The sequence below is a fragment of the Muntiacus reevesi genome, chromosome 8 (genome assembly GCF_963930625.1).
Source record: "Muntiacus reevesi chromosome 8, mMunRee1.1, whole genome shotgun sequence".
Lineage (NCBI taxonomy): Eukaryota > Metazoa > Chordata > Mammalia > Artiodactyla > Cervidae > Muntiacus > Muntiacus reevesi.
Window position 1 is genome coordinate 43459430 of NC_089256.1, and position 25547 is coordinate 43484976.

A 25547-nucleotide genomic window follows, 5' to 3' on the forward strand; every position below is an offset into this window, starting at 1 on the left:
ACAACACTCTCATATGTAGTTAAGTTATTAAACAGTACTCAATCGAAAGAAACCAAGGCCCTTGGGATTCTAATCTACTTCCTCTACTAACTAGATATATCACTCATGAATTACATTACCCCGAAAGAATATACAGACATCTGTGTTACCTAACTCAGAGGTCCCCAACCTCCAGGATGTAATGCCTGATGATCTGAGGTGGAGCTGATGTAATAATAGAAATAAATTGCACAGTAAATGTAATGCGTCTGAACCATCCTGAAATCATGCCATCCCTGGTCCATGGTCTTCTCCAAAACCAGTCCCAGGTGCCAAAATGACTGGGTACTGCTGATCTAACTGACCTCACAGGATTATTTAATACTGGAATAATACAGGGGAATATTTGCTTTAATTTTAACAAAAAGTGAGCACAATCAGATACTCAAAATAGGGAATAAACATATACAACCATTACAATGTTAACTTTATTAGAAATCCTTAATCTATCCTAACTGAACACTAAACTTTTAAATTCATTGCCTAGTTACATGCATTTAAGGGTGAGGGAACTGGAGAACTTGGGAAAGATTAGGTTTAACTGACTAAATGCCTCAGGAAAGGTTAAGAGCAGGACAAAGAACTAAATCTCTCGTTTTTCTGGAAAGAAAAGCAGAAATAATTAGAAAGAGAGTGACTGGATAATCTGTCATCCAAAGTGGGACAGTGAAGAGTGTGAATAACATGCCATTAATAATCATACTGGGCAAACATAAATTGGGACATATAATCACTCTTCTCACTATACGTATGGTATGTAAAAATTTTCCTATAGGCAATGAGGAATCAGAAAATTTTCAAACAGGAGAGACAACATCACATGTGCTTTAAGGAAGATGACTTTGACAGCAGTGAGGATGTGAAAGATATGAAGGAGGGAAATCAGGAGGTAGGAGGTTGTTTCAGTAATTCTATGATATGATGTTGGGCTAAAGTCAGGGCAGTGGAGATAGAGAGGACAAATCCTCTCTATGCATACTTGTTTTCAAAAGAACCTGAAGAAAAGACTAACAGCTAACTGCTTTCTTACAAAAGCAAAGAGCAACATGAGGCACAAAGAACGGGAGCAATGCTTATACTAGATCCTTACTTCATACCTAAATAGACTGTCATTTACCTAAATCTCCATGTACCAAATACAGAATTTCAGCTTCTTCTCTTCTTCCAACCAATCTCCACCTCTATTTAATTCTCAATTTACTTTTGCTATCATTTCATTTTGCGTCCCATCTGGCTTTTATTCTTTTAACTATATAGCATACACCAAAAGGCAAGTATTTATCTTCCCCACCATCACTCTCAATACTGGTCCCTGTTTCAAAACATTAGTATATATATTTCCTTTCCAACTTAAGCCACTAATGCTTATTCAATGAATTAGGTTGTTCTGGCTATTAGGTAATAGTCAAGGGCATCTTACTGGATTTCTGAATTCTCAAGATCCCTGCAATGTATCACACTAGGATTATTTCATTGTTTTGTTCTTCTGTTTGCTATCTTTCTTATACATCTGAATACCCTCACTCAATGCTTCCAAGGAAGACATTTTCTTCCTTCATCTTTTTGTCTGCCTACTTTTTTTGAGAACAGGAGCTCCCGGTTCTGGGGATATAGCTGTACTACAATATTACATGATCAAAAAAAGGGTTTCAGCAAATGGGGCTAAAGTAGGTTTTAACAGAAGACTTCGATAAAGGCAAAGCAGATTTTGTTTCCAGACTCCCGTTTACCTGCCCTCCAAAGGCAAAATGCTTTTTCCTTTAGAGAACACTATGTATGTTAAAAAAAAAAAACAAAAATCTCCACTGGCTGCCTAGCATAAAAGAATATTTCTCAAGCTGACGTTCACTATCACAAAGGAGGGAAGACTTTCCTCCAGAAATTTAAAATTTTGTATTCTTATTTTGACAATAATCTACTCTTAATAATCAATGCAAATATATTCTGGATCATCTGGAAGACAGAGTAGTGCCATGGAATTTGTGTGTCTGAATTTGGTTTTGTGTTTACAACCACAGTAACAGCAACCTAATGGTGTGCACTAATGAGAAATTAATGTAAGTGTCCTATTATATAGTAAATGCATTTATACCAAGTGAGAACCAAATTATGCCACATATATGAGTGAAGAATTCACAAGAGTTTGAAGACACAAAATAGATGGGAGAATTGAACTATTATTCTATATATGGTACAAGAATAGAAGCCTAAATAAAACAAAAGGGCTTTGTGTATATTATTCAAGTTGGAAAAGTATTAGTGTAAGACATCTGGAATTCACAAGGGTAAAAGATGTAAAGCATGCAAATTCACCATTAATCTTCTATTGCTTGCATGGTAACTATATCATTCCTCACATTCCATCCTGGCTAATACTTGAAGAGATATAATCAAGGGGAAAAAGTACAGAATATGACACACACTAACACTGGTGGCAGTCTTGATTTTAAAAAAATGAGGACAAGGACAACTAAATAAGATCTCATGACCTCATTTCAGCATTGTACTGCTTAGAAACTCTATACACAGGATGAATACTTAGAACAGATTGAACCAAAAAGAATTTTACTTTTCTTTCTTCCTTAAAATAACATGTTTATTTAAAAAAATATGGAAATGCAGAACAAAGAAAATAAAATCACCTATACTCTTCTTACTCAAACTACCATTAGCATTTTGGAATACTTTCCTGTATTAATTCAATACACAGAATTCTCTTTGCTTCTTGTTCTTCTTTAACATGGCTGAAATCATAGTATACTACAAATCACTTATTACACTGTAACTTGGAGTAACTTTGCTAGATTCAAACTGTAGCTCGGATTCTAAATCCAAATAGGGCACCTATGATTCTGAGTTTAGAACCAGTGAGAGGACCTAAATATCTTCTGACTCAGATTCAAAATAAACTTTAAATACCAAGACCAAAGGATGACTTATCTCAGAACATTTAGTGTTTACTGAAAACTTAAAAAGAGGGTGGGAGAGAGAGCAATGTCTTGATCAGTGAAAGCTACAACTTATTATTCTGGCAGTAAAATTATTACTGAGGTCTTTGTTTCTAAATAATGAATAATTAGTAATAAGAGGATTTTCTGAAGTGAAGTGAAGATATTTGATAACTTGAAGCAAAGAAACTTGAATAATACAACTTAGCAAGAGACCTACTTTGAATCTGGAAATGTAAATTATTTAACCGAAATTACTTTACCTATTATTATAGAAGATATATAACCAATTAAATGAACTTGTCAATGTTCAAAACAAACTGTTCTATGTACATTTTTAAATATACAAGATCTCTGATTGAAATATGCATTAGAAAGTTGAGTATTTCCAACCCACAAAATATATAATGAAATATAAGAGTAAACTGGGAAGGGGGATATATGATGGCACATAACTAGAAGGTTAAAAAACTTGGTGTTAAACACACACACACATACACAGAGAAGCAGCTTAATCCTGACTTTGTCAGTCACATATGGAAACATGGATAAGTCATTTGGCATGTTTAGCTAGAGTTTCAGAATCTATAAAACAAGAGAGTCACTCTAGCTATAAACCTTATTGAGATTTTTTTTTCCCCTCTGCATACAATCTCACAAATCAGACATGAAAATATTTTTTAATAAAATCTCTCTACAATCACTTCAATTAACTATCAATACAAAAAATAAAATTTTCTCATAAGTTAGTACTTATGCTCTTAGAATTGGCTCCAACTAAAAGTTGAAGTTAGGCTTTTCCAAAGGCTAGTGACATCCCGTGGGCATATCAACTGCTTTCAACATATACTATTAGTGAGACCAAATCTTCATTTCACTCTTGCTCCCAAAACACCAATAGGAAAGTAAACAAGAAAAGAACACAAAATATAATCTATGTATCAGTAGTTTAAAAAGAATAAAAATATATGTGATACTGAATGTAAGTACCCTTAACTATGTAAAGAAATTACTTCTGAATTTTAAAGAGTAAAAATTTATATATAAGATCCTGCACTTAATGAAATTCTTTATTTGAAAACTACGCATATGTACTGTCCTCATCCTACAAATAAAAACCCAGATTGGAAACTTTCTACAGGAAATCAATGGGAATGAAGCTATATACAATCAATGAAACACTGATGCATAATTATCCAATTATTTTTACATGCAGAAGTGCTGTTGTACTTTGTACTCTGACAGCCACCTAGTCTCAAAATAGTTTAGTTCAAGAACAATGAGAAATCCAACTTCTAATTAACTACTGGTTAATGTAGTTTTTAAAAAACTCTTTTTGACTCACCTTAGTCCAAGGATGTGCCTTAATTTGAGGGAATTTGAATTCCGTGTAGTTTGGGTTCATTTCTCTAATTTGCTCCCTTGTTGGTGTCCCCAGGACCTAGATAAAGAAAGAAAGTTATTACCATAATTTTCTATATACTTATATAGTCTTTATGTTTTAATGTGCTGGTTTCACTGGAAAAGGAATTCCAAAGTTATAAAATATGTAACTCATTAAATAGAGCAGACTTTATAGAAGACTTCAATTTCTGACTGGAGAACCCAAGCTACAGGTACTATACAGTTTTATGGTAACAGTCATCAAGTTTGTATAAGAAAGGTCACTCAAAGATATTCAACTAAAAATCAGGCATCTTTGTTCTGTCTAGAAAAACAATCTATTGTGATGACATCTGAAGTGAGAGTATCTTTTATTCATTTATCCATCAGTAAAGTAAGTCAAAGGTTTTATTATCAAAAAACTAATTAGGAGAACCTTGGTTAAACATGGTCATCAAAAATTCCACTCAATCACTGAATATTAAGTGAATGTCCCTGTGTACTATATGAAGAATACTAAGAAAAAGAGAGATTCTAACTATGAGAAACTTACATATTTGTGTGTGGAAAAATTATAACTATAATACAAGATAAAAATATATTGAAAATATATTGAAATATATTGAAACTATTGAATATATTGAAAATATATTCAAAATAATTGAAAATATATTGAAAATACTTCATTACCTCCAGGACTGTATCAGGCGCCAAACGAAGGAAAAGTATATGGACTTGACTGTATAAGACAGATGATGGGAGGAGACATTAAGTACTAAAATGAGTACTTTGAAGAAAAATGACACTTATTAAGTATCTTTATAACTCTAGTGCCCAATATAAAACAAGTTTGTTGAAATAAAATGCTAATCCATTTAATTCAAGGACAGTTGCACAGAAGGAGTAGAATGTAAAGTACTTCATCAGTGGTGAACAAAAAGGGCAAACTAAGAATTTCAGGTGTTTGTTGTTATTATTTCTAATTCTCTAGACTTCATTAAAACTTTCAGAACTTAACCAAATTTTTTAAAGTTTTATTCTTCAAAAGACATTCATATAAAAACAAAGTGTAAGCTAGACTGAGTAGGTACTGTGTAATTTAATTCATATAGAATTCTAGAACATCTTCTGCCTACAGTCACAGAAAGAAGATTCACGGTTGTGAGGAGCTGGAACAAAGTATTACAAAGAGGTACTAGGAAATTATTAGGGGTAATAAATATAATACAACTTCCTTTCCTTCCTGTAGTAGAATTCCAGCTTTACAGAGAAGCAAAGAGTATTGAGAAGGAAAACATCTGGTCTTTGTAACTGTAGCTATCAGATATTTGTAAGTTAGGAGCTATCTATATTTAAAATATGAAAAATAAAAGTTTTTATTTTAAATAATAAAGCAAGCCCTTATTTTCTAAATTGGACTCTTGATGAAGGGTATATGTGTGTACATGTGTGGGAAAAAGGGAAAAGAGTGAAAAAGAAGGGAGAGTGAACTTATTGATAATTCTGCCTTCCAAATGCAACTCCACTGGATTTTTTTAAATGCTAAAGAAAAACAACAATGTTAAAAAATGAGTATTTAAAATGCATACTTTCAGTGACGTTACAATCCACTAATTTCATTTTAAGACATATACTCTAATCTAGAGAAACTCTTTATAATATATACTAGTCTGTAATAGGGGCTTCCCTGATGGCTCAAGCAGTGAAGAATCTGCCTGCAATGGAGGAGACATAGGAAACGTGGGTTTGATTCCTGGGTCAGGAAGATTCCCTGGAGGAGGGCATGGCAACCCACTCTAGTATTCTTCCCAGGGAAATACCATGGACAGAGGAGCCCCGTGGCGAAGGTCCATGGGGTCACAAAGCGTAGGACACAACGGAAGCAACTGAGCATACACACAGTCTGTAACAATACAACATTGCAGGCCAAAGCAAAAATCCAAAAGCAGAATTAATAAATAACGTGTGGCACAGTCATACAATGATATACTAACCAGCATTGAAAATAAATGAACTAGAGCAACATGTACCTTATAGGATGAATTTCACACAGTGGTGTGTTTTCACTCAATAATGGCTTTATGTAAAGTTTAAAAACTGGAAACACTAAACTATGTTTTAGTTTACATGAAGGTGAAAGTGAACTGAAGTTGCTCTGCCATGTCTGACTCTTTGCAACTCCATGAACTATATAGTCAATGGAATTCTCCAGGCCAGAACACTGGAGAGGGTAGTCGTTCCCTTCTCTAGGGGATCTTCCCAACCCAGGGATCAGACCCAGATCTCCCACGCAGCAGGCAGATTCTTTACCAGCTGAGCCACTAGGGAAGCCCAAGAATACTGCAGTGGGTAGCCTATCCTTCTCCAGGGGATCTTCCCGACCCAGGAGTTGAACTTGGGTCTCCTGCATTGCAGGTGGATTCTTTACCAGCTGAGTTACCAGGGAATCCTTTAGTTTACATAGTTAGACTAAATTCAAGGCATGGAAATATTCACTAGAAAAATCAAGTATAGATTATTTAGCTTACTAGAAATAATGGAGGAGGAGGGACTGTGACTGGGGTGGGCATAAGTAGTTCTCTAATTCTAATTCTTAATATGAGTGGTACTTACATGGATAGTCACTTTATTATTATGCTTTAAACTTAATACATTTTAATATATCTTGTATTAGGATATATTTCACAATAAACAATAATGACACTTAAGAAATGCCCACTCTCAAATCAGTGAGTATTTTTTGTGCAGTCTCCCCTTATTTATTCAGCACTTTGTTAGCACAAGGCACAGTCCTAACTCTCTACAAGTTGGTAAAAATTCCAAAAGAATGAGGGGTTGCATATAGACCATCAGTAAATCCATCTTTTTACTGTATGAACATAGATCATATGAACTTATCAGCTATTTGGCTGACTTTTCCATATTTACACACTGTATAATGAAAAAGGCAGGATGCTCCTTGAAGTGAATGTTTCAATTCATATATGCTTTTTATTATAACCTAACAATATTCCTGGTGGAAGTAAATCTGTGACATACACAACAAACAGCTGAGAAACACATGACATGCATACAAGATTTGCTTAACATAAACATATAAGTTATAATAATTTATTTTATGTGAAAGCAAGAAGGTATACTATATGTGTGCATATGTGAAGTCACTCCCATATTATCCCTAAACTGTCTCACAACCACTTAGATCTAAACATTTATCCCAAATCTTATATGTGAAAAATTTCACATATGAGAAAAGTTGCATTTTTTTTTAAACTGTGAAAATGTCCTCCCTTTATACTAACTACCGATTTTCTAATATTTTTCAATACATTTGTTTCATTACATTTCCGCTCCTCCATGCATATATCAATCCACCTTATTTTCTGATGCCTTTGAAAATCAGTTGCAGACACTTATTAGCATACATATAATTAACTAAGGTTCAGTATTTCTGACCTTTTCATCTAAGCATTTTTTACATAACTAGAATTCTCATTCGATATATACCAGGGCATGGATGTGGAAAAAAGTCTTTTATCACAATGGGAGATTATCTGCTTTGATGTATAGTTATGATACAAAAAAGATTCTTAAATATACTTCCGATTGGTGGTCAGAGTTTGTGTTCTTTATCTTCAAAATGTGGATATTTGTGACTTTTAAGAAACTTAATTACTATTAATATATAGTAAATGGAATCACTGATATATTCACTATCAATTACTCAAAAGCAATTAACCAAATAAACTGGCATATCACCACAAAGTGGCAAAGGGTATCTTATTACTGTTACAGCCACATGACCTTGAGTCACTAGAACTATTAGATGGACAAAGTGAAATTCCAAAGTCACTGTCTGTTTTATGTTTAATTTCTCTTGTCAAATATACAACTATTATAATAATTTTTCTATTCTTTTTCTTGTCACTTTAAAATCTTGAAAAGCACATTCTCCCCAGGCTGGCTAATAGATATGAAAAGTAGATGGGAGATCCACTAGTCCAGGGATTGGCCAACTTTTTTTAAGGGCCAGAAAGTAAATACCTTAGGCTTTGTGGGCCAGAGAGCCTCTGTTACTAGTCAATTCCACTATTGTAGCACATGTGATCGTTTCACATGTAGAATTTTGATTGGAATGTTAAATGGCAGGAAGTCCTATGGATGTGCACATTGTAAGTAATCCTATTGCCTAGAATTTTTAATCTCAAGGCCTAAGTTGTAGAACATTCTTGTTACAGAACTGCTTTGTGTATAAATATTGTGTTAACTAAAAAGCCTTATATAATAAAGTATAATTCTGTATAACTTGGCATCGGTAGCTCAATAAATCTGGAATATCATGCAAAGGCTTGCATTATTTTAAAAGAAGACATTACTATGGACATCTCTTTTTAGTAACTACTAAGTAACTGATATTAGAATTACTCTCTAGAGTAAAACAATTAGAAAACTGACTGACGAAATATTCTTAAGGAGAAGGCAAATATGATTCAAAAAGAAGGGAGTAGGGAACTGGTCAACAGATATAGGTACAAAAATGACAGAGGGCAGAATTGACAAACAAGGGCATAAAACAGCTATTATAATGAGGAAACAAACAGAGGATTAAAAGAAATACAATAATTGCGCAGTTGAAAAGTATGATATGTGAAGTCAAAATTTTTCTAGAGGTCTAACAACAGATAAGACACCACAGACGACAATCAGTGAACTTAGAAAACAAAACAGAAACAATCAAAGCTGAAGCATGGAGGTAAAACAAGCTGGAAAAACATAGGTACATGTGATTGGAGTCTAAGAAAGGGCTTGGAGGAACAGATGTCGAAAAAATATATGAATAAATAGTGGCCAACATTTTCCCAAATTTGATGAAAATGCCATGAAACCCAAACAGTATAAAAACCAGTGATAAAGGGAAAGTTTTTCCCAAAGCAAAGAGACACATTTTATACAGTCAACAATAATAACAGCTAACTTATCAGAAACAATGCAAGCCAGAAGAAAATAGAGACCTCTCTTTTAAAAAAAGGAATGAGAAACTGGAAACCAAGAAATTCCATATCCAGTAAAAATATCCTTCAAAAGAATGACGGGAACAGAACCAAGATGTCTTGATTTCCAGTTCTCTCCATTAATTAAACCACATAATAAAACTCAGGGCTACTTCTCTCCTTGAAATAGTGGAAAAAAATAAGACAAACAAGACATTGTTAAGCAAACAAAAGCTAAGAGAGTTTGTCTCCAGATTTTCACTATAAGAAAATACTTTAGGATGAAAGGAAACGAATGGTCATTCCTATCTACACTAAGGAATAAAGACCACCAAAAATTATAAATACAGACTATATGTATGACATTTCCCTTTTGCTTTTACTTATTTTTTTAAGTTGGTCACTGTTGTATTCACTTACTTTTTGATTTATTTATTTTTAACTGAAGGATAATTGCTTTACAGTATCGCACTGGTTTCTACCAAACTACATCACGAATCTCCCCTTTGCTTTTAAACTGGTTTAGAAGAAGACAGTGTTTAAAACAAAATGAAGTATTATAGAAGTAAAATGTACGACAACAAGAGCACAATGGACAGGAAGGGGAAATGGAAATATGCTACTGTAAGGTTCTTACTTTATATGCAAAGTGGTATATTATTATTTGTAGACTGTGATAGAGCAGGATGCCTATGTTTAATCTTAGAACAAACTTTAAAAAATGTAACATGGCAATCAATATAGCTTAAAAAGTCAACAGGAAAAATAAAAAACACTCATTATAAACCACAAGATAGCAGTAAAAGAGGGAGAGGAAGAAACAAACAATAAAAAGAAAACAAATACCAAGGTGGAATATTTAAACCCAACCATATTAATAATTACATTGAATGTAAATGGTCAAACACTCCAATTAAAGGCAAAAACTATCAGACTCAATGCAATATCAGAAAATTGTAGACTTCAGTACAAGGAAATTGAACAAAAATAAAGAGGGACATTTCCTAATAAAAGCAAGTTTAAGACTAAATTTAAAATTATTATAAATACTGTATGTTGATGAAAATATAAAACACTGAAACTCTCATACACTGCTGATGGAAGTGCAGAACAGTAAAACTGCTCTGGAAAACAGTTTGATGATTTCTTACAAAGTTCACACACATTTATCACATGACAGCAATTTCAGTCCTGTTCTTTATTGAAGAGAAATGTAAACACAGGTTTGTTTAAACAAAAAGAGAAGCTTTACTCATAACAGCCAAAACAAAAAACAAGTCAAATGCTAATCCACAGGTAAATGGATAAACAACTCTTAGAATAGGTAATACAAAGATGGATAAATCACAAAAACATGATGTTGAACTAAAAAAGCCAGATACAGAGCGCACACACAAACACAACATAATTCCATTCATATGAAATTCTAGAATAGGAAAAACTAACCTGCGGTGACAGAAAGCAGACTAACGGTAACCTGAAACAAAAGATGGGAGACTGCAAAGGTACACAAACAGGGTGATCAACTGTCCCAGCTTACCTGGGACTATCCTGGCAGATCTCTGAGTCTTGGGCAATCTGAGACATTTGGTTACCCTAGGCGGTACACAAGAACATGTTTGGGGATGACAGACATGTTCTAAATCTTGACCAGGATAGTATAAATGTCTGTCAAAACTCATTAAACTGTACACTTAAAATTGTTATACTTTATTGTATGTAAACTACACCACTATGAAATTAATTTAAAAAGTAAAAAACAGACCATTATGTAATTTGTGATGCCATTACTATACTAAACACAACCATGTTTATCTTTCTTCTGTTGCTATTTTAAGGCTAGCATTAAAAGTATCAGAGTCTGCCAAACCTTAAAATCAGAATTATTTTATATACAGTGCATACAGTCTTTAAGAAAGCTAAGATGTGAATTAAGATGCAAAGGAATGTAAGGATGCAAAGGTAAGACATAATTGAGAGGCATTAAATTTTTTTTTTCAGTCTCCTAAGTCACTCCACTCAATTAACATATTTACTGAGTTCCCTTGCTCAAGGAACTGTAGGGCAGAAAGACTTGTACATTATAGTTAGCTGCTCAGTCATATCCAACTTTTTGCGACCCCACGGACTGTAGCCCTCCAGGCTCCTCTATCCATAGAATTCTCCAGGTAAGAATACTGGAGTAGGTAGCCATTCCCTTCTTCAAGGGATCTTCCCAACCCAGGGATCCAATCTGCGTCTCCTGCATTGCAGGCAGATTCTTTACCACCTGAGCCAACAGACAACCCCTGTACATTATAAATCAACTTCAAATAGCCAAGATCAGTACAACAAAATAAGCACAGAGATCTATGAGGTGAAAGTACTACAATGAACTGGAGTAAGGAAAAGATTCAGGAAAGGATGCTGGAAGGAGAGACAAGAGCTAATTTTACTTAAGGAATCTAGGAAGCAAATGAATCAGACACACATTCTATGCACTCTAGGTATGAGGTAGAAAACAGCATGATTTGGGTAACTGTATCAGTTGAGTGTTGATAGAGAATAAGGATTAGATAATGGATAGATAGCAACATTAAAGTCTTAAAGGTTAACAAGTGAAAGATTATGAAGAGCAAAGATTCTGAATGCATCACAATCTGCAATCAATAATAACAACAACAAAAAACAAGTCAACTATCCCATTTCTACTTTTGAGTATATCTTTTATATATTAAGCTTCTACTAGGTTCAGAGTATATTTCTACTTGACTTATTTCAGCTGATTTATATTTGGAAATCATATACTTAAACTTTTTCATTTCATACATTAGAAAAGAAATGTATGTTTGACATGGACCCTAACACTTCAGACACAAAACAAGTCTCAGGGTTCCCTCAAATTTTAAGAGATGGAAGATTAGTTTTTCCCCAGAAGCTTTTAAGACTAAAGGTACATTTAAAAAATAATTATTATTTCTGGATTTCCTAAAAACTGAGTGCCCCACAACTTAAAGAAAATGAAACTGCACATAATATTGTATATACTTTTCTATAACTATGGTATCTCTCACACAGTAAAAGGAGGGGGATGTTCAAAATGATCACACCACTGCGAAGAGTATGTACTCTGAGTTATCTGCTATTAGAATAGGATCTTTCCATTTATTGCAAAAAAGCATTTTTTAAGCCTACTATCCTAGAATGTCATGGGGGTAGGTGGTGGAAAGACTCAAAGATCAGAGATTAGCCTGTCACAACCCTTTGGGAAGTTGTTCAACTTTTATGATTAAATCAACTGTTTCATTTGTATCCAGTCCCATCACATTTGTTGTACAATTTTTTACATTCACTTAGCTTCAAATTTAGCTAGACACCAATAAATATCAAGTGATGAATTATGATTCATGTCTTCAAAGAAATAAAGCTAAGAATCATCTGACAAAAGCTCTGAAAGACACTTCTTTCACAGCTTTGCGTTTTAATAGCCCAACACCAGAGGTCGCCAAACTTCAGCAAGAGAACTACATGTGTGGCCTTTAAAACAAACTTGAAGCCAAAGAAATTCTATTAGAAATCTGTTACTCCTCTGCTTAAAATCCTTCAGTGGCTTCCAAGTGCTTACAAGCTAAAAGTGTTCTGGCCACTGCCCACACCTCCAGCCTCCTGGTAAACTGATACACTATCCCCACCATTCAGAACTTTATGCTCGAACCATAAAGTAACACATGATAGACCTGACTTCACTAAGCATCCCTGTCCAAATTAGCACATACGCCCTCCATTCCCTTCCTCTCACTGGTGAGTATCTTTGCATGTTTCAAGATTCAGTTCAAGAATTTCCTCTTAAATGAAATCTTTCCAGATAGGATTCTCTCCAAATAGGATACTTCTGCCTCTGTACTCTGATCATCAGACTTCTGGGGTCAGAGCTGCCTTACCTCCCCTCAATAAGTCTCTGAACTCCTTGAGGGCAAAGACCCTCTGTGTAGGCCCAAATGGTTCACTAAATCAACATGCTGTTAATGTGATGCATCCTGAAAGACTGAAAGGATACATGGCCATTATGAATTCAATCAAAGCTTTTAAAATAAGCAGATAAAAAATTTTGTAACACAGAGGCAGGAGAAATTTCTGCATAAAAGAACATTTATTTAAATTGGATAACTGTCAGGTTAACTGGTCTATATCATAAATATGACAACGTGAAAACCAAAAATCATGTCACTGAGCTACTCTATTTCAAAATATCAGTACTCTACTGACACTGGAATCACTACATTTTCACTTCCAAAGGATTGATATAAAATGTTATGCTCTCTGGTATATATCCCTACAAGTTACGGGTTTTAAACTTTTTAAATACATTATATGTAGGTAGCTAAAATACTTAACTATCAAAACAAGACAAGTGGAGGCACTCAGTTGTGTCTGACTCTTTGCAACCCATGGACTATAGACTACCCAGGTCCTCCACTCATGGGATTTTCCAGGCAAGAGTACTGGAGTTGGTTGCCATTTCCTTCTCCAGGGGATCTTCCCAACCTAGGGATCGAACCCAGGTCTCCTGCACTGCAGGCAGACGCTTACATGCAGATTTCATACAGTTTCTATTGACCTCTCCTATAATAAATGAGTGAAATTTTGGTATAAGGATTTTTGTGTGCAGTTTGCAATGTTTCTTTCTCAGGGTTTTCCTCTGATCTCCAAAAGGCAAGGAACCTTCCCCCATCCCCAAAGCTAAAGCAGCAGTAGCAGCACAATCATTAAAATCCCATTAGGAATATTAGTGAAGAAAAGAGCATCAAGCTGTCATGTTATTTTGAACACAACAAAAGTATTTGAATAAATTATTCAAAAGTATTTGAATAAATCCTTTTGGCTAAAGTATTTATTCAGCCTAAACTAGTACAGGAGGGTCCCTTTGTGTGTCCATGATTTACTTCGTTTAGCCCTGTGCCACCTGTCACTTAAGTGAATCTGAGTGCTTTGCAAAGCTATGGTCAGTTTACTGCCTTTCTTAAAATATGGTGGAAACAGCAACACACCCTTTTCAGAAGTTCTGTAGGTAGATGTCTTCAATTTTGTCTTAAAAAACAAACAAAGCTTTGAGATATACACCCCTCTATAGAACTTACTTCTTTTTTACTATATTCAGTGGTGTACAACCATCAACTGCTATCTGATTTCAGAACATGTTCATCATCCCCAAATTAAACCCTGTACCCATGAGCAGTCAACTCCCATTTCTACTCTCCCCAATTACTGACAACCACTAATCTACTTTCTGTCTCTACAGATTTGCTTATTCTGGACATTTCATATAAATGGAATCACATTAACATGTGTCCTTTTGTGCTTGATATTTTCTGTGATAGTCTGTATTTGACATTTTTCATTCATCAGCTGATGGACACTTGAAATGTTTATACTTTTTTGGCTATAAATAATACTGCTACAAACCTTTATGTACAAGTTTTTTTGTAGATAAATGTTTTCAAATTCCTATGAAGGGAATTGCTGGGTTGTGTGGTAACCCTATTATTTTGAGGAAGTGCAAATCCATTTTTTGTTTATACCATTTAACAATCCCTCGAGCAATGTATGAAAGTTTCAATTTCTCCACATCCTCTGGTAAGGATTCCCAGGTGGCTCAGTGGGTAAAGAATCCGCCTGCAATGCAGGAGATGCAGATTCAATCCCTGGGTTGGGAAGATCCCTTGGAGGGCATGGCAACCCACTCCAGTAATCTTGCCTGGAGAATCCCATGGACAGAGAAGTCTGGCGGACTACAGCCCATAAGGTTGCAAAGAGTTAGACACAACTGAAAAACTAAACACGCACATTACCAATACTAGTTATTGTGGGTCTTTATTTTGGCCATCCTAATAAATATGATCTAGTGTTCATTACGGATCTGATTTGCATTTCTCTAGTGACTAACAATGTTGAGCATCTTTTTTTGTGTGTCCTTACTGGTCACCTGTATGTCTTCTTTCGAGAAATGTTAATTCGAATCCTTTGCCCATTTTTCTCTTGGGCTATCTTTTTATGGTTGAGTTGTACGAGTTCCTTACTCTAGATAGAAATTCCTTATCATATATATAATTTGCAAAATTTTTTTGAAATTCTGTGTGTTGCCTTTTAATTTTCTGGATGGTAGCCTTCGGGAAACAAATTTTTAAATTTTGATGAAGTTCAATATATATGTTTTTTCTACTGTCACTTGTGCTTTTGGTTTCGTGTCTAAAAAAAAAATCATTTACACCTATGTTTCTTTCTAAGAGGTTTACAATCTTAGCTCTAGGCCTATACATTTTGAGTTAATTTTTGTACATGGTGTGAGAGGTAGGGGTCCAACTTCATTCTTTTGCATATGGATATCCAGTTGCCCAAATATCATTTGTTAAAAAGACTACTGCTTCCCCATTGAACTGCCCCGGAAGCCTTGTCAAAGGTAATCTGACCATAAACATAAAGGTTTATTTCTAGACATTCAATTGTACTCCATTGACCTACATGCCTATGCTCATGTCGGTACTAAACTTTCTCACCCCCCTTTCTTGACGTTTAACTGACAAAATCGTAAGACATACTAAATGCACACAGTTGTGATTTTATATACATACACATTGTAAAAGGATACCTATACTATCTAGTTAATTAACATAGTCATCACCTCACACTTTTCTTTCTTCTCTTCCTTCTTCTGGTGAGAACATTTAGGTCAATAGTGTTATCAGCTATAACCAGCATGTTTTACATCAGATTCTCAGACCTCATTCATCTTAGAAAATCTGTCCTCTTTACCAACCTCTCCTCATTTCCTCCACTCCCTAACCCCAGGGGCAGCCACTTTTTTACTCTCTCTGATTGACTTTTTTCCTTTTCTTTTTAGACTCTACATACAGGTGATACCATGGAGTAGCTGTCTTTCTCTGTCTGGCTTATTTCATTTAGCATAATGCCCTAAGGTCTATCCATCCATGTTAACAAAAATGGCAGAATTTCCTTCCTTCTTGTGGCTTAATAATATTCCACTGTAGATGCACTATCTTGATTACTGCAGCTATAAAATAAGTTTCAAAAGTGGGAAGTGTGACTTTTCTTCCCTAATAAAATTTTATATTTGGCAACAAGTAGTTTCCTTCCCCCAAAAAAGGTGATTACTGTTTTGATTACGCAAATTATTCACTATAAAGTAAAACAAAGTCATTCGTGGTTAATACATAGTCACAGTGGTCATTCCCCGCCCCCCCAAGGTGAATGTCAGCCATAGTTGTATGTTCAAGGTAAGGGTATATAACAAAAAGAGGGGTGGCAGATGGGATTAGAATCTCTTGAGTTAAAAAAAAAAGAAAAAGAAAAAGAAAAAAAACACCTCACTATATTTTCCAAACTTGTAAAAAAATCACACTCCCCTTTGACACATGTAAACATTTTATACACACATCCCCTAGCTCTTGCTTCCTCTGAGAATCACTAACACTACAGTTCTTAGTGTTATAGTTTTTGTGGTGTTGTAGCACCACAAGCCAAGATTTTCTTTGTGTTTTCCTTCTATTATATGTATCAATAAAACAATAAGAATTGTTTTATAAATATGAAATATCAATCAGTATGCTTTTAACAAAATAAATGCCCCTCTACAAGAGTCCAGTGTTTCTTTATATTGAACCCTGAAAATAAACAAATATACAGAAGAACTCAAATTGCCACCGTGGAGAAGAATCTACAGTTGATAAGTGTATTATATTCCACAAAGAGTAATTTTGTGGGTGGTTGTCTGACTCAGGTTCTAAAATATAACTACTAATACAAAAGTTTTGAGGTGACAATGTCATGAAACTTAGGTTTATAAGAAATAAGTTTCTTTGAATAAATAAAACATATTCTGGCAACTTAGTAAATCACTTTATACTGCTTGTTTGGGATAAGTTAATTTCAAATGGATGTCATTATTCTCAAGTCAAAAGCTAACTAGACCACATTGCCATGACACCACTTTTTCATGCCTGGGCACACTTACATATAAGCATATAGAGATTTAACCAAGTGTGAGTAAGTTACTATAGAGTTAGTAAAATTTCATAGTAGCAACATAAAACTGATGTTTTTTCTGGCCTATGTACAACATATTCATGTAAAGATGCAACTGAGAAATTTTACATTAAAATGATTTTTCTAATACTCATTTACTTATTTTTAAAGTGCTGACACTATGCGTGTAGTATTTATACTGCAGGCAGTTACTATAAATTGTAACCATTATTCTTTGCACTAGAATAGGGATATTTAATCTAGATATTCAAGATAGGCTTCAGAAAGTCCAAGGTTCACCTGATATCATATGCCAAATTTTAGCATATATGTTTTTCTGGGGGTGAGTCCATTGCTATGAAAAATTTTCAAAGAGGTTCATGATGCAAAAGCAACTAAAAGTTGCTGCTCTAGTCAGTAATAAACACAGAAAAATGTAAACAATAAAACAAGAATGAAAAAACAATAAAATATTTTTATATATATTACATATTATACATTATAAGTAAAAATCTGTACCACGTGGTGTGCTTACTAGTTCTGGGGAGTGGAAAAGGGCAAGAGAACTAAGTTTAATATGTTGTCCCTGTAGTCTGTTAAAAAGAAGAGCTCCATGAAAACAAAAGAAATACCATCAAGTAACATATGATTAAGCTCCAAATACGTGTTGGCAAAGATACATCATGGATCCATCAAAAAACTTAGGAAGAAAAGTAATTTATACTTATTAAATTCTCATTAGTCTCTTAGACCTCTGTCTGAAAGACTATTTGATGGTGAAAATGTCAAGCCAGGACACAGGGCATACAAAGGTGCTAAACAATCCATAATACGGAGATAAATGAAAGCTAGTATTTGCAAAGCAAAGATGAGGAAGGTAACACTGAGCTGTACTTGAAAGCACAGGAATCCACTTTTACAGTCTTGATTAATTTAGATGAAGTACAATTAAACTTAGCCCAAAGACATCACAAACTGATTTAGTATATTCATTACAATAGGATTTAGGAGCATTTTCCTTTATTTTGTGGTCACACGTGAAAAACACTAAATTAAGTGAGTTCTAGATAATAAGTTGACATTAAGTATCATATTGTTTCCCCGAGAGCTACAAAATTCCATGAATAGAGGACACCAATTTAGCTAAAGATGAATCAGACAGATTTTCCTACCACCCAACCCTTCCCAGATGTGGCAGTCATAGTACTGATCTTCGTCAGCATCATCGTCTTGCTAGGATTAAAGGGTTAAACGTGGAAACATGTGTCAAGGGCTGAGCTTGGTGTCTGGTGCAGAGGAAGTGCTCACTGGGTAGCAGCTTTTATGACTAGCAGCATTTTACCAGTATTTGAAAATGCAGACCTCTGAGGGGCCAGATAATCACTGATCTATTTGTCTAAATTACCGTGCAAAGCCCCTGGTGGCTCAGACAGCAAAGAATCTGCCCGCAGTGCAGAAGACCTGAGTTTGATCCCTGGGTTGGGAAGGTTCCTTGGAGAAGGCAATGGCAACCCACTCCAGTATTCTTGCCTGGAGAATTCCATGGACAGAGGAGCCTGGCAGGGTATGGAGTCGCAAAGAATCACACATGACTGAGTGACTAACACATGCTGCAAAGAGTCATCAGTCAAATCGAAAGACCAGGAAAACAATGATTTAGATAGATATTTGTAATAAAATGCAACCCTCTTAACTCTATGTAACTGTATCTATTTGTTTACTAACAAAAGATTCTGGCATAAAACAACTGAAAACATCCGTTCTTTTTCAGTTTCTGGGATTACAAAAAGATGATTTAAAAAAAAAAAAATCAGTATCACAGAACAGTAAAAAATGAAAACCTTCCCCCCTCTCTTTTTTAAAAAATAATTTTATTTATTTGTTTTTGGCTGTGCTTGGTCTTCACTGCTACACGCAGGCTACTCTCTAGCTGCAGGGCATGGGCTTCTCATTGTGGTGGTGCTTCTGCTGCAAAGCAGGGGCTCTGGAGCGCATGGGCTCAGTAGTTGCAGAGCACAGGCATAGTCGTCCTATGGCATGTGGAATCTTCCCAGATCGGGGACTGAACCTAATCCCCTGCACTGGCAGCTAAGACTCCTCACCACTGAACCACTAGGGAAGTCTTTAATCCCACTCTCCACTCTCTTTAATCCCACTCTCCACTGCTAAATCTTCTGCTTTTTCAAGCTTTTAGGTACCACAAGAAACAAAGTTCACCTACTTAACTATAATAAAATAATCAAAAGATTATTTGGATCTCACTGTTTTCCACAGAAACTTTCCATTGTTTTCCAGAAACTTTCAAATTCCTAAAGTTTCTGCTAGAGCTAAGATTGTACTAGTTCTTTCCCGTGTAAGAAACATCTATGTAAGTATCTAAAATGAGTAACTACTGCTAAGAGAAAAGTATGACATGAACTTATTTACCAAAGAGAAACAAACTCACAGACCTTGAAAAGAAACTTATGATTACCAAAGAGGGAAAAGGATGGGGGAGGGATAAATTAGAAGTTTAAGATAAGCAGATAGAAACTACTATTATATATAAAATGACACAAAGTGAAGTCCTACTGCATAGCACTGGGAACTATATTCACTATCCTGTAATAAACTATAATGGAAAAGAATATACATATATATATATACACACACATACACACACACACCTGAATCACTTTGCAGTACATCATAAACTGACACAACATTGTGAATCAACTATACTTCAATAAAAAATTTTTAAAGGCATCTACATGTTTAATGTCATGTTTTTCTAAAAGACATAAATCCAAATTTAAAAAGGTAGTTACTATAGCTATGAAAGCTACAGAAAAAATCTATTATCAGAAAGGTGTACTCTAACTACTTCTGTCTTTAAAACTTCCATTAGAAAGAAATGGTCAACTTATTACAAAGCATAAATAAATATTTATGAAATAAATCAAATTATATCTCTAGCAACATTAATATTTAAAATTGGAAATTCTACAAAATGACTGATTTCTATCAAATATTCAGTTCTGTGTTATTTTAATCCCAAAATTGAACTTTAGACTGAAGCTCACCTTGCCTTACTTGAAGTTTGTGTTTTAAAATTTGGAGGGGGAAAAGAAGCTATTAGTGAAACCTACAGCAGTCCCAGGTTCAGAATTTCCTAGACTGCATCATCTTGAGTATATCCGGGGAACTTTGGGGAAATCTTACATTTATGTAAGGAGTTAATCATATCTTTGAGAAGCTAAATATATAATTTTTTTAAAAGCAATCATCTATCACTTCACTTTTACATTATTCTTCTCAGAATCAATTATGTAATTCAGAATAGAATCTACAGTCCAATCTATGCAGTCAAAAAAAAAAACACTTCGTCAACATATACTTCTTCACATGAGAAATACAATTAATTATTTAGTAAAACAAAAAAGTCCACAAAACAGATGGTATTTTTGTTTTAACATACACATGCACAGAAAAGTGTATAAAAATATTCATAGAAGTTATTTTTCATGATGTACTAGAACAGTAAGTGATTATTTTTGTTCTCCTTGTATTTGTGTCTGGGTATGTTTTCTGCACTAAGCACATAAAATTATACCATACATAGTGATAAAAAAAGCAATCAACATTAAAAAAACACTACCTTCTTTAAGTCTTCGGAAGACTTTTTCTAAACAACCCCACTGGTATGATTGATGACAGAAGTGCCAATGGACAATGCTGCATCACTGAACCTATGCTTGTGAAATTTCTGACAGATGTACTCCCAAAATGTTTTATTTTCCCCAGGTATCTGAAACCACATCAGATTTGTCTTAAGATTATTTTAACTAGTATGTTAAGGAAGAATTTAAGAAATCCTATTATCTGAGACTTTCCAAACAGAATCTCTCTTATCTACAAATGCTTTGAAAAGTTAAGCACTTTTTTGATACTCAGAGATTAAAAGGTATAATAAGATTCTGATCTGATAATCCTCTGTATGAAATCAATCTCAGAAAGCTAGGTGTTTTTCATGCTTAAAAATGATTTTTCATGACTTTCAATGCCATACTGCCCTATACTTCTAACTTACTCTGAAGATATTTTAATTTTACTCTTAATATTCTGTAAAAGCATTGTTTGAGGATAGATAGGGAGGAGATTTAAAATGTTACGCTAAGTTAGCTCAGTTTATAATACTCTGTGTTACTTATTCTATGAATTATTGGCATGGACATCTAAGCCAATAAAGTTTAATAAACAACATATACAATAACAATCACACTAACTTTTCTTATTAATTCCTAGGTAATTCCAAATTCATCGATGAACACTGATCTAGCAGCTTAATTCAGCTTAACTATTTCTTGAAAACTATTATGGTGCCTTTGGATATTAAAATGTAACAATAAAAGAAAGTTCCTGCTCAGAAAGTTTGTTGTTTAGTTGCTAAGTCATGCCTGACTCTTCGTGACCCCATGGACTGCAGCACGCCAGGCTTCCCTGTCCTTCACTATCTCCCAGAGTTTGCTCAAACTCATGTCCATTGATTGAGTCGATGATGCTATCCAATCATCTCATCCTCTGTGACCACTTTCTCCTCCTGCCCTCAATCTTTCCCAGCATCAGGGTCTTTTCCAATGAGTTAGTTTTTCACATCAGATTAGAGCTTAAGTTCAGCTAAGAAAGTTTATAATTAGGCAATTCTACCATTTATAAAATTTATGAAGTTTGCTGTACGATTGTTCCTTTTCTGCATAAACTCAAAGAAAAGAGTAACTATTTTATGGGTTTGGGGGTATATCAGCTACCTCCAGATACTCAAGAGGAATACACATGAGGTTTTCAAGAAAGAAAATGGAAAGAGAGCAGAGAAGAAAAGTAACACAGATTCCCTAGTTTCCAAAAGAACTAAGGGCTCAGGACTAACATCTCAAAAAAACTGAGGCTGGAGTTGGGCACCTGGGAGACCACTTTTCATAGAAAACTCAAATCTATTCTTGAAGTCCGGATTAGCAGAAATGGCAATATTCGCTTAAAATATAAAACGTCTTAATAACATTTAACTTTGAAAGCTAACCTATACAACTCTTTTCTGACATACAACTTAGATCAGGAAAACTGGAACAGTTACGTTAGAATTAGTTATGCTTTCTTATTTCAATGAAACATCACAGATATTCAATATGTAAAGTACAAGTGTACAGACAGGATCAACAAGACTTAGAGCTATATTAAACACACACAAAATTCCTACAATGTTTATTAACCTCCATGCAGTAAGATTTAAGAGCTATACTACACACACACACACACACACACACAATGTCTATTGATTAAACTCAATGAAATGTATAACTTCAGGTCACCAAATGGGTGGTAAATTAATACTGATATTTTATCTACCCTGGGTGGTATTGCTTAAAAACTGTAAAAAGGGCTGAGAAGTTTGATATTCCAAACTGCCCTGGGACGTTGTCTAACATCCATTATAACACCTTCAAAATGTCTATATAGTGATCTTGGAACTTAGCTAGGTGATGACAATCTATAAGTGCAAGATGACAAGATAATATATAAATGAGAAGTGTTTTGTTTTAGAGTCGGCCTACTACAACAAATTAATCATGGACAACCTGCAACAAATAAGCCCTAAATAAAAATGAAGTCATCAAACATCAATAACAAACTGACAGTTTCTACTAAAATTAAATAAGAACAAACCAATATTAGTAGAAAATGGAATTAGGAGGGCTGAGAAAAAGTGGTAAAATAAGCTTTGGACTTAAAGTTTTACAAGATATGATGGCAAGCATGAAATATATGACTTATCACAGTTATCCAGCTTAGCTTCTAAGCAATTTCATCTGTATTAATCTCATGTACGAACTCATTAAAAGTAGTGACAAAGAATAAACCATCACATGGTTCTAAATTATAATTGGTAGAGAAATGACACAGTTCTAATAAGCTAAACATATATGCCAAATTAAATGGTGATATGTACAGAGAACTGTGGTGTGGTAAATTCAAATACATTAAACTGAAAGCCTGGGGATAGAAGAAATGCTGATTGGTTGTATTGACTTGATTGGTCAGCAAACTATGGCCCAATCCAGAGGACACATGACTATGTGGATCACAATAAACTGTGGAAAATTCTGAAAGAGATGGGAATACCGGATCACCTGACCTGCCTCTTGAGAAACCTGTATGCAGCTCAGGAAGCAACAGTTAGAACTGAACATGGAACAACAGACTGGTTCCAAATAGGAAAAGGAGTACGTCAAGGCTGTATATTGTCACCCTGTTTATTTAACTTATATGCAGAGTACATCATGAGAAACGTTGGGCTGGAAGAAGCACAAGCTGGAATCAAGATTGCCGGGAGAAATATCAATAACCTCAGATATGCAGATGACACCACCCTTATGGCAGAAAGAGGAACTAAAAAGCCTCTTGAAGAAAGTGAAAGAGGAGAATGAAAAGGTTGGCTTAAAGCTCAACATTCAGAAAACTAAGATCATGGCATCTGGTCCCATCACTTCATGGCAAATAGATGGGGAAACAGTGGAAACAGCAGCTGGTTTTATTTTTCTGGGCTCCAAAATCACTGCAAATGGTGAATGCAGCCATGAAATTTTTAAAAGACACTTACTCCTTGGAAGGAAAGTTATGACCAACCTAGATAGCATATTAAAAAGCAGAGACATTACTTTGTCCACAAAGGTCTGTCTAGTCAAGGTTATGGTTTTTCCAGTGGTCATGTATGGATGTGAGAGTTGGACTATAAAGAGGGCTGAGCGCTGAAGAATTGATGCTTTTGAACTATGGTGTTGGAGAAGACTCTTGAGAGTCCCTTGGACTGAAAGTAGATCCAACCAGTCCATCTTAAAGCAGATCAGTCCTGGGTGTTCACTGGAAGGACTGATGTTGAAACTGAAACTCCAATACTTTGTCCACCTGATGCAAAGAACTGACTCATCTGAAAAGACCCTGATGCTGGGAAAGATTTAGGGAGGGAGGAGAAGGGGACGACAGAGAATGAGATGGCTGGATGGCATCACTGATTCAATGGACATGGGTTTGGGAGGACTCCGGGAGTTGGTGATGGACAGGGAGGCCTGGCGTGCTGCGGTTCATGGCGTCTCAAAAAGTCAGACATGACTGAGCAACTGAACTAACATGAACTAAGAAATGATTTTCAAGATAAACATTTGCCCTCAATTCGAGGTTATGAAACACTGACTTTGAACCATGATTAAGAGAATTTTCACATGCTCCTCAAAAGAAACTCATTCTTCTAATCAATAGACTTGCACTACTCAATTATTACATTAATTTGAATTTCATCAATGAAAAATTTGTGAAAATTTGTTTTTCTGTTTTCTGTCCTGTTTTCTTTTCTGTTATGTATCTCAGACATCCGTGACTTCCATTTTTTGCCGACAAAGCCTAAAACGTTTTATCTAGCCCTTTACAGAAAGTTTGCCAACTCCTGTATTAGAATACTAATTTGAATAATAACAAAGAATACAAAGGCTTTTAGGAAACAAGAAAATCAAACTATCCGAACTTAGATCTGAGTGTAGTGTAGGAATTGGGAAGGATGCAGATCTGCTGAACTAAGTTGAAAGCTTCAATCTGAAACTGAAAGATGAGTTACCAAAAAAAGATGGCAAATAGCAGTGATCTCAGGTACAAATCATAAAGAAACTATATGGATAGTAAGGAAGATTCTTGATCACACACGGTGTTTTCAATCACACCTGCACACAGTGATACCTAGCAAAATCATTTTTTCAAAAATATTTTTGCAAATCAAGTACAAGGACTTTAAAACAACTTAATCACAGTCCAGGAAATAACTAGTAAAAGTTAAAAAGACCCAACAAGGACATACTGTACAGTACAGGGGAATTTGCTCAATACTCTGTAATAACATAAATGGGAAAAAAATTTGAAAAAGAATGGACACATGTATAACTGAATCACTCTGCTGAAACCAGAAACCAATGCAACAGTGTTAATCAACCATATGCCATCATAAAATAAACTTTTTAAACAATAAAAAAATATATATATAAAAACAAAAACTCTTGAGGCTTGCTCAGCCCAATAAAAACTAAATTCAAGCTGTCCAGATATAGAACAGGATGCATTCCAAAGCAGCGATATGATGCTTGAAGTA

The 25547-nt window shown here is 34.8% G+C and overlaps 1 protein-coding gene across 3 annotated transcripts in view; it reads right to left on the reverse strand.

The window, feature by feature from the left end:
- Nucleotides 1-25547, reverse strand: part of GSK3B (glycogen synthase kinase 3 beta) — a 202792-nt gene that overhangs the window by 37317 nt on the left and 139928 nt on the right. For all 3 annotated transcript variants that reach the window (XM_065943557.1, XM_065943555.1, XM_065943558.1), the window contains exon 8: nt 4333-4428. In XM_065943557.1, coding sequence (XP_065799629.1) covers nt 4333-4428 — 96 coding nt within the window. The remainder of the gene's footprint in view (nt 1-4332; nt 4429-25547) is intronic.